This window comes from Microcaecilia unicolor, chromosome 9 (genome assembly GCF_901765095.1).
Source record: "Microcaecilia unicolor chromosome 9, aMicUni1.1, whole genome shotgun sequence".
Classification (NCBI taxonomy): domain Eukaryota; kingdom Metazoa; phylum Chordata; class Amphibia; order Gymnophiona; family Siphonopidae; genus Microcaecilia; species Microcaecilia unicolor.
In genome coordinates this window covers 42,469,216-42,488,618 of record NC_044039.1, presented here as the reverse complement: position 1 = coordinate 42,488,618, position 19,403 = coordinate 42,469,216, and the positions used below count along the sequence as shown (strand labels likewise).

General features: G+C 48.1%; 1 protein-coding gene across 1 annotated transcript in view; it reads right to left on the bottom strand.

The window, feature by feature from the left end:
- The window catches only part of CACNA2D4 (calcium voltage-gated channel auxiliary subunit alpha2delta 4), a 531,111-nt gene that overhangs the window by 49,704 nt on the left and 462,004 nt on the right, over positions 1 to 19,403 (bottom strand). The window contains 1 exon segment of the mRNA XM_030214826.1: positions 14,105 to 14,222. Coding sequence (XP_030070686.1) covers positions 14,105 to 14,222 — 118 coding nt within the window.

The window sequence follows — 19,403 nt, the reverse complement described above, 5'->3', positions numbered from 1 at the left end:
GACAAAAACGCCTATATTGCGACCTAAATCAGGAGATAGGCGTTTATCTCCCAAAAACGAATAACGCGGTATAATCAAAAGCCGAACTTGGACGTTTTCAACTGCACTCCATCGCGGAAGCGTACAAAGTTGATGGGGGCGTGTCGAAGGCGGAACTGGGGCGTGGTTATCGGCCGATCAGAGATGGGCGCCTTTCGCCGATAATGGAAAAAAAGGTAAAATTATGTATCATACCTAATAATTTTCTTTCCATTAATCATAGCTGATCAATCCATAGACTGGTGGGTTGTGTCCATCTACCAGCAGGTGGAGATAGAGAGCAATCCTTTTGCCTCCCTATATGTGGTCATGTGCTGCCGGAAACTCCTCAGTATGTCGATATCCAAGCTCCATCCGCAGGACTCAGCACTTAGAGAATTACACCCACAAAGGGACACTCTGCCCAGCTCACCACCGCCGAAACGGGGGAGGGGAATTAACCCAGCTCATCCCCACACAAGTGGGGGAGGGGAATCCGTCCAGCTCATCCCCGCGGAGCGGGGGAGGGACACCACCCCGCCGATGCGGGGGGATCTGGCTTATCCTGCAACCGCAACCGCGGGAGGAGCTGACTGACCCTAACACCGCCGAAGCGGGAGGGGTACAAAGCTGCCCTACAGCCGCACGAAGCGGGAGGGAGCGCCGGCAGAATTTATGTCTCAATCCAGCCCCGTAAAACGGAGGGGAGAGGAATGCAGCAGCTCACTGTAACACAAACTCGTCTCAACTCTTGAAGAATCCAATTGAAAAAAAAATTGAACACGAAGTCCTCCTGAACAGGAACTGAAGACTAAACTTGAATCTGAAATGCAACCAGAATATAAACAGTACAGATATCTGGGAGGGGCTATGGATTGATCAGCTATGATTAATGGAAAGAAAATTATCAGGTATGATACATAATTTTACCTTCCATATCATCATGCTGATCAATCCATAGACTGGTGGGATGTACCGAAGCAGTACTCACCCAGGGCGGGACATTGAAATCCCTGACCGCAACACTGAAGCTCCAAACCGGGCCTCCGCCCGAGCAGCCACAGTCAAGCGGTAATGCCTGGAGAAGGTATGGGCCGATGCCCAAGTTGCCGCCTTGCAAATCTCTTCCAAGGAGACGGACCCGGCCTCTGCCATCGAGGCCGCCTGAGCTCTAGTGGAGTGAGCCTTCAGCTGGATAGGCGGCACCTTCCCCGCGGCCACATAAGCCGCTGCAATGGCTTCCTTGACCCATCTTGCCACTGTAGGCTTAGCAGCCTGCAGACCCTTACGAGGACCTGCAAACAGGACAAACAGATGATCCGATTTCCGGAAATCATTGGTCACTTCCAAGTATCTGATGACGACTCGTCTCACATCCAGATATTTGAGAGCAGAGTATTCCTCTGGGTAGTCCTCCCTACGAAAGGAAGGGAGACAGAGCTGCTGATTCACATGGAAGCGAGAAACAATCTTGGGCAGGAAGGAAGGCACTGTGCGAATAGTCACTCCTGCCTCAGTGAACTGCAGAAAAGGCTCTCAACATGAGAGTGCCTGGAGCTCGGAAACTCTTCTGGCTGAAGTGATAGCCACCAAAAAGACTGCTTTCAACGTCAGGTCTTTCAGAGATGCCCTCGACAAGGGTTCAAAAGGCGGCTTCTGCAAGGCTCTTAGCACCAGGTTGAGATTCCACGCAGGCACCACTGAGTGCAGAGGAGGGCGTAGGTGATTAACTCCCTTGAGAAAACGTACCACATCTGGCTGCGAAGCCAGGGAAGCACCCTTCAGGCGGCCCCTGAAGCAAGCCAGAGCCGCTACCTGGACTTTAAGGGAACTGAGCGACAGGCCTTTCTCCAGACCTTCTTGCAGGAACGCCAGCACTGAAGAAATTGGAGCAGTGAAGGGAGAAAGTGAGCCTGCTTCACACCACGCTGCAAAGGTACGCCAAACCCTGGCTTAAGCAGTAGAAGTAGAGTGCTTCCTCGCTCTCAGCATAGTGGCGATGACCTTGTCTGAGAAGCCCTTCTTCCTCAGACGCTGCCGCTCAATAGCCAGGCTGTAAGACCAAAGGGGGAGGGATCCTCCATCACCACGGGACCCTGATGCAACAGGCCCTGCTCCACTGGCAGCCGCAGAGGGTCGTCCACTGAGAGCCTGATCAAGTCCGCATACCAGGGACGTCTGGGCCAGTCCGGACCCACCAGGATTATCCGGCCCGGATGCTTTGCCACCCGGTCTAGTACCCTGCCCAACATGGGCCAGGGCGGGAACACATAGAGAAGCTCTTGTGTCAGCCACTGTTGGAGAAGAGCATCTACTCCCAGAGATCGAGGGTCCCGTCCTCTGCTGAAAAAGCGCGGCACTTGGCAATTGGCCGATGACGCCATCAGATCTAGGCTCGGCTGGCCCCAGTGCTTCGTGATGTCCAAGAACGCCTGAGCCGATAACTGCCACTCTCTGGGATCCAAGGTATGGCGACTGAGAAAGTCCGCCTTGACATTCATGACTCCGGCAATGTGGGCCGCTGACAGCTGTTTCAGGTTCGCTTCCGCCCACTGGCATAGATTCATGGCTTCCTTGGCTAGAGGGGCGCTCTTGGTACCTCCCTGGCGGTTGACATAGGCCACAGCCGTGGTATTGTCCGACAGGACCCGTACTGGCTTCAACGCCAGTACCGGGAGGAACTCCAAAAGCGCCAACCGAATGGCTCTGAGTTCCAGGAGGTTGATAGACCACTTTGCCTCTGCAGGAGACCAGAGCCCCTGCGCTGTCCTTCCCAAGCAGTGGGCTCCCCAGCCCGTCAAAGAGGCGTCCGTCGTAACGACAATCCACTCCGGGGTCACAAGAGGCATCCCTGCAGACAACTTGTCTGTCTTCAGCCACCAGCTCAGCGCCTTGCGCACTGCTGGGTCCAACGGAAGGCGCACAGCATAATCCTCCGACACCGGAGTCCAGCGCTGCAGCAGAGAGTGTTGTAGTGGTCTCATATGAGCCCTGGCCCAGGGCACTACTTCCATCGTGGCCGTCATAGAGCCCAACAGCTGCACATAGTCCCAAGCCCGAAGCGGAGAGGCTACTAGGAACTGGTCCACCTGAGCCTGAAGTTTGACAATCCGATTGTCCGGCAGGAACACTCTGCCCACTTGGGTGTCGAATCGAACTCCCAGATACTCCAGGGACTGAGTCGGGCGCAGCTGGCTTTTCTCCCAGTTGATGATCCACCCCAGGGAGCTCAAAAGAGCAATCACCCGGTCCACAGCTTTGCCGCACTCTGCATAAGAGGGGGCTCGGATCAACCAGTCGTCCAGATAAGGATGGACTTGTACTCCTTCCTTTCGCAGGAAGGCCGCGATGACCACCATTACTTTGGAGAAGGTCCGCGGAGCAGTAGCCAACCCGAACGGGAGGGCTCTGAACTGGAAGTGTCGGCCCAGGACTGCAAAACGCAGAAAGCGTTGATGAGGAGACCAGATGGGAATATGCAAGTACGCTTCCTTGATGTCCAAGGATGCCAGGAACTCCCCTGCCTTCACTGCCGCTATAACAGAGCGGAGAGTCTCCATGCGAAAGTGCCGAACTTTCAAGGCCCGATTGACCCCTTTGAGGTCGAGGATAGGCCGTACAGAACCTCCTTTCTTTGGTACCACAAAGTAAATGGAGTAACGTCCCTTGCCAAGCTGATTTTCTGGCACCGGAACGACCGCACCCAGGCGGATCAGATTGTCCAAGGTCCGCTGCACTGCCACAGCTTTGACCGGAGACTTGCAGGGAGAGAGTACAAACCCGTCTCTTAAGGGTCGGCAGAACTCTAGTTTGTAGCCGTCTCTGATGACTTCCAGCACCCAAGCGTCTGAAGTTACCCTGGTCCACTCGCCCAGAAACGAGGACAGGCGTCCTCCAATCTGCACTGGGCCATGGACCAGGACCCCGTCATTGGGTACGAGACCCTGGGGGAGGACCGGAGGGCGCACCTCCGGGACGGCGGTCTCTGCGAAAGGAATGCTGCTTGGGGGAGAAATTCCTCTTGAAGGAAGAGGGGGCAGAGGAGCCCGACTTGCCCGGGTGGTACCGACGGGCTTCCTGAAACCGTCCTCTGGAGATACCGGGGCGAGCACTGGCCCGAGCCCTGACCTCTGGTAACCTCTTGCCCTTAGACGTGCCGAGATCGGTCACAATTTTGTCCAGCTTGACCCCAAAGAGCAGCTTGCCTTTAAAAGGCAAATTAGCCAGGCGGGACTTAGAGGCGTGGTCCGCAGACCAATGTTTCAGCCAAAGCCACCGCCGCGCAGAGACTGTCTGAGCCATACCTTTAGCCGAGGCTCTCAAGACATCATACAGCAAGTCTGCCAAATAAGCCAAGCCCGATTCCAGGGCCGGCCAATCAGCCCTCAAGGAAGGATCCGAGGGGGAAGCCCGCTGCACAATCGTCAGGCACGCCCTGGCCACATAGGAGCCGCAAACTGAGGCCTGCAAACTTAAGGCAGCCGCCTCGAAGGACGACCTTAAGGCTGCCTCCAATCTTCTGTCTTGGGCGTCCTTTAGGGCCGTGCCACCTTCCACCGGCAACGCCGTTTTCTTAGTCTCCGCAGTGATTAAAGAATCCATGGTAGGCCAAAGAAAGGCCTCCCGTTCACTTTCAGGCAAAGGATAGAGGCGGGACATAGCCCTAGCCACTTTGAGGCTCGCTTCCGGGACATCCCATTGAGCCGAAATTAAGGTATGCATGGCATCATGCACGTGGAAGGTTCTAGGTGGGCGCTTCATCCCCAGCATAATGGCAGAGCCAACAGGGGCTGAGGGAGAGACGTCCTCTGGAGAGGAAATCTTCAAAATGCTTATGGCCTGCACTAACAGGTTGGGCAAATCCTCTGAGCGAAAGATCCGCGCTGCAGAGGGGTCATCCGCTCCATCCGAGCGGGAATCCGTCTCCTCCAAGGAATCCCCAAAGGACCGTTGGGAGAACTCAGATACGCTGCCCTCATCTACATCAGAGGAAACAGAGTCCTCTAAGGCCTGGGAATCCACCCGAGGGCGTTTACTTCCGGGGGCCTCAACCCCTTTATCGGACAAGGGAGAAGGGGCAGCGTTTTGCATAAGGAAGGCCTGATGCAGCAGCAAAATAAACTCGGGGGAGAAACCCCCCAGACTGTGCACTTCAGCAGCCTGGGCCACAGCCCTAGACGCACCCTCAACCGGCGCTCGCAAGAGCGGGGAAGAAACATGCTGCGCATCCAAGATGGCGTCCGGCGCGACACTCCGTGAAGGAGCCGCACGGGAAGAACGGCGCTTAACTTTAGCCGCTTTTTTGCCATCGCCCAAATCAAGGGCGGCCATGGCATTAACGTCTCCCAGCTCAACTGCGGCCCAAGAAGAAGCCGTCCGAGCAGAGTGGCCGGCCAAGATGGCGGAGGCGAGCAGCGGGGGATGGGCGTTTATGGCGGGAAAAACCGCCGCGCCGGAGGAAGACCCGGGACACTGACCGGCCTCCGAACTGACACCCACCAAGGGCGAATCAGACTTTAAGACCCCCGCATCCCCGCTAGAAGCGCACACGCGGTCCGGGGAGCGATTCTTCGCGCCCTCGCCCTCCGACGCCATAGGCCACGTGGAGATCGATCGGGGAACCCCCTGCCCGCTATAAAAAGGTAAAAATTACCTGCTTCTCGCTCCGAGCTGTAACGACCTGGTGTCCCAGTGAGTAGCTGCAATAAACATTTAAATAAACGTCGAAATAAACGCCTTTAAGGACGTCCAAAAATTTTTTTTTTTTTTTTTTTTTAACGGAGCCAGCGGGAGGGGGGAGAAAAGGAGGGACCTGGCGCCACCAGGTTTGCACTTGCTCAAGAAGAGCCCTCAACCCCAGGTACTCAACAAAACCTAAAAATTAGGCTTGGAGACCTAGCCAGAGCTGCTGCTGTGTGTGACCACCACCTGCTGAGATAGAGAACATACTGAGGAGTTTCCGGCAGCACATGACCACATATAGGGAGGCAAAAGGATTGCTCTCTATCTCCACCTGCTGGTAGATGGACACAACCCACCAGTCTATGGATTGATCAGCATGATGATATGGAAATATGCGTTTTTAGCGAGAATTTAGGGCACTTTTCCTGGACCCTGTTTTTCCACGAATAAGGCCCCAAAAAGTGCCCTAAATGACCAGATAACCACTGGAGGGAATCGGGGATGACCTCCCCTGACTCCCCCAGTGGTCATTAACCCCCTCCCACCACAAAATATGCCGTTTCACAACTGTTTATTTTCACCCTCAAATGTCATACCCACCTCCCTGGCAGCAGTATGCAGGTCACTGGAGCAGTTATTAGGGGGTGCAGTGGACTTCAGGCAGGTGGACCCAGGCCCATCCCTCCCCTACCTGTTACAATTGTGCTGCTTAATGCTTATTAGTCGTCCAACCCCCCAAACCCACTGTACCCACATGTAGGTGCCCCCCTTCACCCCTTAGGGCTATAGTAATGGTGTAGACTTGTGGGCAGTGGGTTTTGAGGGGGATTTGGGGGGCTCAACACACAAGGGAAGGGTGCTATGCACCTGGGAGCTCTTTTACCTTTTTTTTTGTTTTTGTAAAAGTGCCCCCTAGGGTGCCCGGTTGATGTCCTGGCATGTGAGGGGGGACATTGCACTACGAATCCTGGCCCCTCCCACGAACAAATGCCTTGGATTTATTCGTTTTTGAGCTGGGCGCTTTCATTTTCCATTATCGCTGAAAAACAAAAACGCCCAGCTGACAAATTGTCGAATAAAACATGGACGTCTATTTTTTTCGAAAATACGGTTCGGTCCGCCCCTTCACGGACCCGTTCTCGGAGATAAACGCCCATGGAGATAGACGTTTTCGTTCAATTATGCCCCTCCACGTCACCTCTGATACTTTGTTCCATACTTTGTATTAACTCTGTACTACTTTGTATAAATAAAATAAATAAAACCCTTCATTGCCCCAGGTACAAAATAAGTACCTGTATATAGTAAGTAAACTGCTTTGATAGTAACCACAGAAAGGATATATATCCAGTCCCTTTCCCTTTTGTTGCAAGTACTTTTTAAATCTGTAGCAATTACAGCTTTATATTTCTACATAGAGTTGCCAACTGGATCCATATTTGCTCAACAGGGCTGATCCAATCCTGGGCTTACCCCATTGCATGCAGGGACTTGTGGTTCTGATTTCCCCACTGGATTCCCTAAGAAAAGCAAGGCTACGAGTCCCTGCATGCATTGGGGAAAGCCCAGGATTGGATCAACCCTGTTGGGTGAATCTGGATCCAGTTGGCAACCCTATAGTTTTATATCACATGTTCCAGTTCAAAAAAAGTACAAACATGAACAATATTGTTATGAATTTTAGATTCCTTATTGTAGGTTATGTGGATTATAAATTTAAAAAAACATCTAACTAAATAAATAAAATGCATGTGTGTGGTCATGTTTACTAATGCATAGTAACTGCTAATGGACTAATGCACTGAGGGCCTCTTTTACAAAGCCATGCTACCAATTTTCAATGCGGCAAATGTAGTGGTGTACCAAGGGGGGGGGGGGGGGGGCGGTCCGCCCCGGGTGCACGCCGCTGGGGGGGTGCCGCGCGCCGGTCAGCTTCCTTCGTTTCCATGCTCCCTTTGCCCCGGAACAGGAAGTAACCTGTTCCGGGGCAGAGGGAGCATGGAAACGAAGGAAGCTGACTGGCGCGCAGCACCTCCCCAGTGGCGTGCACCCGGGGGGGGGGTTCTTTCACCAGCGTGGGGGGTGTCCTTTCGCCGGGGGGGGGGGGGTCGCGCTGCACCGGGGGGTGGAGGGGTCGCTGCACCCAGGTGGCGGGGCGCATCGGCAATCCCGGGTGTCAGCCCCCCTAGGAACACCACTGGGCAAATGAGCAGAAGTCCATTCAATTCTTATGGGCTTCCTCTTATTTGCTTTGTGGGAATTGCTAGTGCGGCTTTGCTAAAGAAGCCCTAGGGGGGTCACGTGATGTCGTACTGAGAGAGCAGACACAAGTGGGAAGAACTCCCTACTCGGATCGCCAAAATTCACCCTTCTAAAGCATTCTGTTGGAACCAAAAGCTGGGCTTGCAAGGCGCAACCCCTTCTGAAACATACACAGAAGCAGCGAAGCTGTTTGCCCGCATTTATAACTACAAAAACGGCTCGCAGGGAGGTGCGACTCCAAGATGGCGGCGGGAGGCCCCTCCTCGGTCAGCTCCGCATGTGTGTCCAAAATTGTCACAGAGGTAAAACAAGCTATCGATGACTCACTAGATAAAAAAATGCAAGTAGTTTCGAACAAATTGGACAATGCCGATGGGAACCTGGAGGCCTTGAAAGGGGGGTTCTTGGCTTACTGCCAGCGGGTTTTGGACCTGGAGGATCAGGTGCAACAGTTAACAACCCTGACGGCCAAGATGAACCATAAGCAAAATTATTCACTTTATCAGCTCGACTACCAGGAAAAGGAACTTCATTATCCTAAAGAAGAGAAAAAAGAAAAAAAAACCCTGCAGTCGCACAAATGAAAACATTGTTACGTCTGTAGCGTCAATATGCTGACTCTTAGAACTTACAAACCGTTAATCTTTGTATATTAACCAGCACATATAAATGATCAGTTCCATGACCTCGCCCTACCATCACACCCCAAACCCTCTTCTCCCTCATCAATCATACCAAAACCCCACATTCGAACAATCCTCCCCCCTCTCACATACACACAGCTAGCCACCATATTATCTCAGCTTACATAGCAAAACCCCATACTCACCCTCCCCACCCCCCTTCTAACTTACAACCCTCCAGTCGCACACTCACACTCATCCGAAAAAGGAAAGAACCCCCCCCCCCCACACACACCACTCTTGTTCCCATTCCCTTATCTTACAAAATTAGTAACGAACGAAAGGCTATCTAACCCTCCTTCAGAGCAAAGGGCTTATAAAGACCCCATAAATCCCCACCTAACCCCTTTTGATTGACGTCAAGGCTGAAGTTATACAAAAAAGAAATAAACTATGATAACTCAGCCATAAGGACTCCATATAGAGGCCCCACCTGACTCCGCTTCTAAGTCATCCAATCGCAGGCCCATTTCAGTAAAATGTGCCCCCACCGAGGCCCAGCACCATTCCTCAGCCAAGCGACCCCATAATCCACATGCTCTCTCCACAGTTTAGTATTAGGGGCTGGTTAAGATTGCAGACCCTAGGGAAATAACTCAACCTAAACAAGTGTAGTACAAAAAGTGTGGTTTGCCCTCCATGAGGGCCCGGGAACGCTCTAAACAGCCAAGGCACTTTAACTATGGCCTCGGCATGGGCCCACATATCCGGGACATACGCCCTCCTCAAGGTCAATATTCTCAGTTCTTAAACAATCCATGGCAAAACTGCTCCTGCGAAAAGTTCACACCGTGATGGCCCTCAACATTCTTCAGCAATATAGATTACACAGTCCACATACTCTTACCACACTGTAGCATTAGGGGTTGGTTGAAGTTGGCAACCCCTGGAGAATGCTTTAGTTGATTCAGGAGATTCAAAAAAGTGAGTTTTACCCTCCGTAAAGACCTTGAGGCGCGCTGGATAAAGCAGCGCAAATTGGATATGGCTCCGATGAAGGTCCGTACAGACTGGTGCATACGCCTTTCTTAAGCTTGAGACCCAGGCTGAGAAATCTTGAAAACACAAAATTGTTTTATTCTCATACGTTAAGGGGCCTTTCGCCCTGATCGCTCTCAAAATATCCATCTTGTGTGCATAGTTCAAAATCTTGCAGATTACAACACATGGATGTTCCTCTGCGGATCTTTTAGGCCCCAACCTATGCGCCCATTCTATGTGCAGGGGGCCCGCTGCCGACTGCATCCGCAAGACGGATATCAGCCATGTCTCCAAAATCTTCCTCAGCTCCGCCTCTGGTATAGACTCAGGAAGACCAACTAGCCGCAGATTCCCTCGCCTGGAGCGATTCTCCATTTCGTCCATCTTATCCTCAAGAGATTTCAGTTTATCATGAATTGATGACCAATCTACAAGTAAACCTCCAAAGGTGAAATTACAAAAACCAAACAAAACCAAAACAAAACCACACACATAAATAAAACAGTCGCAGAGGCAGTACTCCTGGAAGTATATCTTTTGAATAAAGTCTAGATACTCTAGGATCCTACAGAGGTTATTAGAAGAAATAAGGAAAAAAAAAAACCTTAGAGAAGTGGAACAGCCTCCCAACGGAAGTGGTGAAGACAAGGATGGGATCTGATTCAAGTAAGCATGGGACAAGCACAGAGGAAGAGAAAGGAATTGTACAGGCCAGTAGCTGGTGTACATAGGCAGACTGGATAGATCTCTGGTCTTTATCTGCCAGCATTTTCAGTATTTCTATTTAAGTACAATTAAACACAGGTAGTGGCTGCTAGTTACCAGAAAAACCTGTGCAAGGGACAGGGTCTGTAAGTAGGGCTGCCATGCCTTTGGCAATTACAGGGCCTTGTGTGCACCAGCTTGGTGCCCCTCCCTCACCCAGGATTTTAGTCACTATATCTGGAATCTGATTTACTAATGGGTAAATATTTAAATGCATCAGTCGAAATCTTTTTAAAATACCATCTGTGACATTTAAGTATATTCCATACATTCAGCACCACTTCTTGGATAGTGAGTGGCATTAAGTATGTGGAGAATGGTGACCACTTCAAGTTCTATGGATAGCGATAATATTTCGGCATTATCCATATAGATACACAGTTTAAGTTAGGACAGCCTTTTTCTCAGCCTAAACTAAACCACACAACTCTATGGAGAGCAGCTAAATATTGCCTGCTCTATAAGGTTATCTTTGTATCGGTTGCAAACAAGAAGCAGGGGTCTACTTATTAAGTGTTCTAAATCCCAACGCTATGTAGCTATTCAACTATGCATCTACCAAATTAATAATTTTATTGCATGCACAGTTCACCTCAGCTGGTGATTCGTTTCACAGGAGGAACTTCAACCCCGTGACTCATCACAATTGTCACTGGTTTCATGACTAAACTTTCATTTAAATTAAATTTGTGTATCTTAATTCTCTATTTGTGCATTTTTTCCAGTAATTTTACTTATAAAAATATAGCTAATGCATCACTTAGCTTACTGCTGCTCTGTAAAAGGGCCCCTAATAAATGCGTTAGCTATATTTTTATAAGTAAAATTACTGGAGTCTCCACCAGTGATTGAAGGAGCAATTGTGTTACCTCTGTGGTGTCTAATAGCACCTCAAAAAAAAAAGCAATTAAAAAGTTTTATTTCACTTGGATCTTGTAAATTTAGCTTTCTAAAATCCTAATACATACATGTGTATACATCAGCAGGTTGCAAGACTGGAACTACACACGTAGCAGCGGACACCTATATCTGGAAAGCCCCAAGTACATAAGTACATAAGTAGTGCCATACTGGGAAAGACCAAAGGTCCATCTAGCCCAGCATCCTGTCACCGACAGTGGCCAATCCAGGTCAAGGGCACCTGGCACGCTCCCCAAACGTAAAAACATTCCAGACAAGTTATACCTAAAAATGCGGAATTTTTCCAAGTCCATTTAATAGCGGTCTATGGACTTGTCCTTTAGGAATCTATCTAACCCCTTTTTAAACTCCGTCAAGCTAACCGCCCGTACCACGTTCTCCGGCAACGAATTCCAGAGTCTAATTACACGTTGGGTGAAGAAAAATTTTCTCCGATTCGTTTTAAATTTACCACACTGTAGCTTCAACTCATGCCCTCTAGTCCTAGTATTTTTTGATAGCGTGAACAGTCGCTTCACATCCACCCGATCCATTCCACTCATTATTTTATACACTTCTATCATATCTCCCCTCAGCCGTCTCTTCTCCAAGCTGAAAAGCCCTAGCCTTCTCAGCCTCTCTTCATAGGAAAGTGGTCCCATCCCCACTATCATTTTCGTCGCCCTTCGCTGTACCTTTTCCAATTCTACTATATCTTTTTTGAGATACGGAGACCAGTACTGAACACAATACTCTAGGTGCGGTCGCACCATGGAGCGATACAACGGCATTATAACATCCGCACACCTGGACTCCATACCCTTCCTAATAACACCCAACATTCTATTCGCTTTCCTAGCCGCAGCAGCACACTGAGCAGAAGGTTTCAGCGTATCATCGACGACGACACCCAGATCCCTTTCTTGATCCGTAACTCCTAACGCGGAACCTTGCAAGACGTAGCTATAATTCGGGTTCCTCTTACCCACATGCATCACTTTGCACTTGTCAACATTGAACTTCATCTGCCACTTGCACGCCCATTCTCCCAGTCTCGCAAGGTCCTCCTGTAATCGTTCACATTCCTCCTGCGACTTGACGACCCTGAATAATTTTGTGTCATCGGCGAATTTAATTACCTCACTAGTTATTCCCATCTCTAGGTCATTTATAAATACATTAAAAAGCAACGGACCCAGCACAGACCCCTGCGGGACCCCACTAACTACCCTCCTCCACTGAGAATACTGGCCACGCAATCCTACTCTCTGCTTCCTATCTTTCAACCAGTTCTTAATCCATAATAATACCCTACCTCCGATTCCATGACTCTGCAATTTCTTCAGGAGTCTTTCGTGCGGCACTTTGTCAAACGCCTTCTGAAAATCCAGATATACAATATCAACCGGCTCCCCATTGTCCACATGTTTGCTTACCCCCTCAAAAAATGCATTAGATTGGTGAGGCAAGACTTCCCTTCACTAAATCCGTGCTGACTTTGTCTCATCAGTCCATGTTTTTGTATATGCTCTGCAATTTTATTCTTAATAATAGCCTCCACCATCTTGCCCGGCACCGACGTCAGACTCACCGGTCTATAATTTCCCGGATCTCCTCTGGAACCCTTCTTAAAAATCGGAGTAACATTGGCTACCCTCCAGTCTTCCGGTACTACACTCGATTTTAGGGACAGATTGCATATTTCTAACAGTAGCTCCGCAAGTTCATTTTTTAGTTCTATTAATACTCTGGGATGAATACCATCAGGTCCCGGTGATTTACTACTCTTCAGCTTGCTGAACTGACCCATTACATCCTCCAAGGTTACAGAGAATTTGTTTAGTTTCTCCGACTCCCCCGCTTCAAATATTCTTTCCGGCACCGGTGTCCCCCCCAAATCCTCCTCGGTGAAGACCGAAGCAAAGAATTCATTTAATTTCTCCGCTACGGCTTTGTCCTCCTTGATCGCCCCTTTAACACCATTCTCGTCCAGCGGCCCAACCGACTCTTTGGCCGGTTTCCTGCTTTTAATGTATCTAAAAAAATTTTTACTATGTATTTTTGCTTCCAACGCTAATTTCTTCTCAAAGTCCTTTTTTGCCCTCCTTATCTCTGCTTTGCATTTGGCTTGGCATTCCTTATGATCTATCCTGTTACTTTCAGTTGGTTCTCTTCTCCACTTTCTGAAGGATTGTTTTTTGGCTCTAATGATTTCCTTTATCTTACTGTTTAGCCACGCCGGCTGACGTTTAGTCTTTTTTCCCTTTTTTCTAAAGTGTTGCTGTTGTTTTTCTGCCAAGTAGAATTCTAAAACTGATGCTCCTGTTTTACATGCTGGCAAATACACATATCTGTCAGCGTCTATATATGTATTTTATAAAACTCCACATTCGGTAGAGCCTGTTGTAATTTAATGGGGGGAATGTGAACATCTCGACCTGGATATCCCATTTCCCATGTTGATCCCCTACACAAAATGGGACTTCATGTGTAAAAGTGAATTAAGAAATCAGCAGCAGGAGGAGGACAGAGCTTGGTTGGTTTGTTTGACCTGCCTCTCAACCCAAAAATGTGTTTTGCTGTCCCTGTTTTGCAATCAGGAAGAACAGGAAAGGAAGTTGTGACAGAAACTAAGTGGCTGATTACTGCTGACTGCCAAGGAAGAGGACAGGCAGAAGGAGGGTGAGACCTTTAAATGTGGTAACGTTTGGTATGGCTTCTACCCAGTGGATATCCATGGTCATTCTATAGTGATTAGCTATTACATGCTGAAGTATATCATTCACAGTAAAAGAACAAGGAGCTTCACTTACTTTTGGCAGTCTCCACACTCAATAAGTCCATTGGCCTCTTGCACCATGGGTTCATGGATGAATGCAGGGTACTCAGTATCACAGGGCTGCAGCATGTCTTGTTTTTTGTGCTTGTGAGCTGTGAGAGAACAAGGCAAACAAGGGTAACACCCAAAGGATTGGAAAGGAGAGAATGCGAGGAACTGAGTTTGAAACACAGTGAGCTAACCAGGGGGGAAAGGAAAGATGCAGGCATTAGCAATGGACTGCTCCAACTTAACATTTCGTCCTTTAGATTGTAAGCTCCTTGGAGCAGGGACTGTCCTTCTTTGTTAAACTGTACAGCGCTGCATAACCCTAGTAGTGCTCTAGAAATGTTAAGTAGAAGCAGTAGCAATAAAACACAATTTTGAAAGCCATTTCTGCACATAAAGCAGTGTTTTATGCACCAAAAAAGCAACGTTGCTTACCTGTAACAGGAGTTTTCCATAGACAGCAGGATTGATAAGGTATAAGGACAGAAGTGCTCTCCCAGAGCCCACTACTTACTGCAGACTCCGTTCCTTTTATCTTGCTGCACCATATGCCTGGAATACACTTCCTGAGCCAGTACGTCAAGCTCTATTTCTGGCCGTCTTCAAATCTAGGCTAAAAGCCCACCTTTTTCATGCTGCTTTTAACTCCTATTCACTTGTGCAGTACCCATGTATGTTTTATCATTCCCACCCTAGTAATTCCCTTATTTGTCTTGTTTTGTCTGTCCTGATTAGATTGTAAGCTCTATCGAGAAGGGACTGTTTCTTCATGTTCAAGTGTACAGCGCTGCGTACCTCTAGTAGCGCTATAGAAATGATAAGTTGTAGTAGTAGAACTCACTTTATTATGAGCGTACACAGCAGTCTCCTCAGTTCCTTGGTTCAGGGTTCGGCAGTGAGATAGAAGGTGGGAGGGACTGTGTGCCTTTTCAATCTTGCTGTCTGCAAAAAATACCTGCTGCAGGTGAGATCATTTTTCCCAGGATTGAGAATCCTGCACAGTAAAATGTGAGGGTTGCTAGATCATAAGGACAGACTGACAAACACCACTTGACCATAGGCACTATACTGTGTTGAAGCCTGGTCCAAACAGCAGTGCAAAGTGACTGCATGAAGAAATGACCAAATAGATGCCTTGCAGATAGTACTCAAGAGGCTTCAAAAGGGAGCTGAGAGGAAAGTCTGCTTGTTTGTAGCAGAATAAGAGGCTATCCAGTTTGCTGGAATTCTTTTTGCAACTGGCATGATAGTCCTATGTGTAGTTCTTTGTAAGTAACACGCCAGAACTCATTTACAATCCAGAGTATGAAGGGCCCTTTGTTGAGAATTTAAATGATGCTTCAGAAAGAAGGTAAGAAACACTATTTCCTCATTAATGTGGAAAGGTGTGATAACCCCTGGCAAAATCTTGGAATGTGTTTGAAGGATAACCTTGTGATCATGGAACTAGGTATGCAGCTTGTACATTACTAATGCCTGAAGTTCACTAGCTCTAACTGAAGTAATAGCTACAAAGAATAGCACTTTCCAAGTTAGGAAATTGAAAGACTTTTTTTTTTGAAGCTCTAAAGGAGACTTCAGGAGTGAGGTGAGGACTAAATTTAAGTCACAAGGCACAGAGGGCCAGGGATCCAAGACTGCTGCTGCTGGGATGGACATGTTTGGCTGAATGGGGCCTCCTCTTAAAAGTTTTTCCTATATTGAACTTTAAAGCTCCATTTTACTTTTGAGATGGCCTCAAAGCAAAGAGGGAAGGTAAGGAGCTATCCTCCTAGACCTTCCAATGCAAAACAGCCATTGAATATCACCTTCACTTCTACTTCTCTGTAGATGGTCTCCAGTAAAAGGGCTGCTAGCAGAGGAGGCTTTGGCTCATCATTAGAGAATGACACAGGGACAAAGTTTGTCTCCGTCCCCGCCCCCATGGGTTCTGTCTCCGTCCCCACCCCATCCCTGCAGGTTCTGTCTCCATCCCTGAAGGCCCTGTCTCCATCCCCGCCCCGCCCCGCCCCGTGCCCGCAGGTTCTGTCCCCATCCACGTGGGCTCTGTCCTCATCTGCAGAATCCTCAAACACTTATGATTTTATATATAAATTTTTTTATTAAAATATAAAAAGGAACAATATGCTGTGCAACTGTTGTGTATAAATTACAAATAGAGAACAATAATAACAATGGGCAGCTATAATAACCCTCCTTCCCACCACCACCCTCTACCATTCCAACCCCAACAATAGGTGATTTCTACTACACCAAGGAATCCTAATTCACACTGTTAAAATGTCCAGGGGTATAAAATACAACCCGTTCTATATGCCCTAGAGGGGAAAAGTATGCCCTATAAAGCACTGTTATGTTTTTTTAATCTGTGGATAAATAAGAAGTCATCAACAATCTCAGGATTCAATCTAGCTCTCCTGTCTTCCACAGTCCTTCCTGGAATAGAAGTTGTCTTCTTAGAAGATGTGCTGGTAGCAGGATGTACAGGATCTCCCATGCAAATTTTGCTAGTTGTCGCCAGTATGTTTGCTTGTTTTTCCAAAAAATCAAAATATCTTTGTAGGCATCACTTAAACATAAATAACAGTCCAGTTCATTAACAGGCTTCAAAGTAGAAAATGACACGGGGACAAAGTTTGTCCCCTGTCCCTGTGGGCTCTGTCCCCATCCCCACCCCGTCCCCGCGAGCTCTGTCCCCATCCCCATCCTTGCGGTTTCTGCGGTTCCCCGTCCCCGTGTCATTCTCTACTCATCAGCTGGAAAGCTCATTGATCCCTGATGCTCGAAGCCCGTCCCCCTCCCGCCGTGCTCCAGCTGAGAGGTTTTGCAGGATGTAGTCTTGAGTGCTGAAGTGCAGACCCTAGACTTATCATTTGGATTTGAGTTCAGTGCAATATTCAAACCGCTGGATTTAGTGGCTTCTATGGATGATTCAAACCGCACAGCAAGTGGGTGAAGCAGGTGTTGTCTGTGGAGATTGAGCAGAGGTTAAAAAATTTATTATCAGCCTTAGAGATGGGGTTTTCAGCCCAGAGCCCTGGATCTTCTCTTTTGAAGAAGAAACCGACTGTTTCTTTGATACAAGCTCCAATGGCAATGGTTACATTGGATTACATCTGGGTTGTCCTGGTGTGGTTGGATGCTTCAGTGGCTAAGACCTCCGAAGAACTTGTTGGAATACCTCATAAGTTGGAATTGCATCATGAGGAGAAATTGTGAGGATTGCAAAAGTGGAGCAAACGCTGGAATGACAAGATACAGCATGACGCCAATTATCCGGACTATCCTCTGTAGGGGGTGGTCCGGATAATCATAAATCTGGATAACTGGACATACCTAATTTTTATCAAGAAAACACAATCAGAGTATTGTATGTTGAACATTAGTTTTATTTTCAACAATAAGTTGGCAAAAAAAGCTGCTTTTCGAAAAACCTCTCCTTTTCAGGTAATAGTGGCCCAAGGATCTCTTTTGCAGGAACCAAAGATACAGAGCTTTTATCTATCTTTTCAATAGGTGACCTTTTCATAGTTTTTCTGGAACAACTCTTTCCTCTTTTTCAAAAACTGAGACATAGTTTACAATAGCATCACTTTGTCTTTTTATGTCACACATTGTTGATGTTCCTACACCATATTCTTCTGCCAAATTTTTCCCCCGACACTCACTTTCTCCAAAATATCAATTTTGTCTTTTAATGATAAAACAAGCCTTTTTCTCTTTGTTGCCATTTTTAAGTGCAAGGCTTTTTTTCTCTGCAACGTCCCTGCAAGCTTAAAGAGTAAGGGTTTTCTCTGCAGTGTCCCTGCAATCTGAAAGTGCAAGGCTTTTTCCTCTGCCACGTCCCTGCAAGCTTAAAGACCAAGGTTTTTCTCTGCTGCGTCCAAGCAAGATGAAAGGGCAAGGCTTTTTCTCTGCAATGTCTCCGCAAGGTTAAAGAGCAAGGTTTTTGTCTACAGTAGCCCCACAAGCTGAAAGTGCAAGGCTTTTTCCTCTGACACGTCCCTGCAAGCTTAACGAGCAGGGTTTTTCCTCTGCTGCACCCCTGTAAGCTTTTTCCTGCTGTGTATGAGTCAGGAGGAAAAGGAAAGGGCCAAAAAAGGAAAGGGCAGGGTTTTTCTCTACTGCGTCCTCGCTCCTGTTCACATCATTTGCTGCAGCAGACAGCACAGACAGCAAGGACTGGCTGGGAAGGTACTGTACCGTTGGACGGATAATGGGTCCAGATAATTGGACATCCGGATGATCAGCATTCGGATAATCGGCATCATACTGTGTGATTAATACTCTTTCACAGGACAAACTATCCTCACATTGGAGGTTGAAAGGAATGTGTGAACTTCCCCAAGGTGCGTTTTGAATTTCCTAGAGACACCTTGAAGAAATATTTCACAGAAATCTTGAAGATTCCATCTGAATTACATCACCCATTGCCAAATGTTATTTTCTAACAATAAAATCTGGACAAGGGAATAACGTTAGCTGATTCCCCCGGTATTTAAAACCATTTAACTGGCCAGGTTACATGGCACTTAACCGGCTATCTGGCGATATTCACTGTTATTCAATGGTTGAGAATCTCTCTACCTCACCTCTGAATCATGAATCTCCTGTGGGACTACCTGAATAATGCCCCCACACCCATTCCCTTCCATGGCACACCCCCTCTGAAAAGATATTTTTGAGAAATAAATAATGCATGTTTAGTATGTGGAAAATGGCAAATTACTGCAAAACGCGTTAAAGTGTTTTGTGGTAAGCATTTTCCCATGCGCTAAATGTGCATTAGGGTGTAATCTGTTCGTGCCCATTGAGCCCAGGCCGAGGCCTAGGAAGGATCTTGGCTAAGGTCTAGGGTAGACCGAACAGGTGCTACGCACCCCAGCCACCAAGCCCCGCACACACAGGACAAGCAACTAGCACCACCAGAAAAAGGGAGATATATCACTCAGGCGGGCCTCACGGCTGAACGGGAACCCACTTGTACAGAGTCCAAGCGTGCGGGCCTCACGGCCGAAGAGGAACCAATTCATACACTGGGAAGGGAGAAAGAACAATGAGGGGTTCCCCAAGGGCCTGGAGCACAAGCAACGCACACAGCGCAAACTAGAGACACCAGGGAAAGGGCGACAGACAGAAGCTACTATAGGAATACACAAGGCTGTGCACATGGCAGTCAAGGCTAAAGGAAGCTACTCAAAGGAATACTCTAGGCTGTATCATACAGCATTCAAAGGTAAGGGGAAGCCACTTATAGGAGTACACAAAGCTGTACCACACAGCGC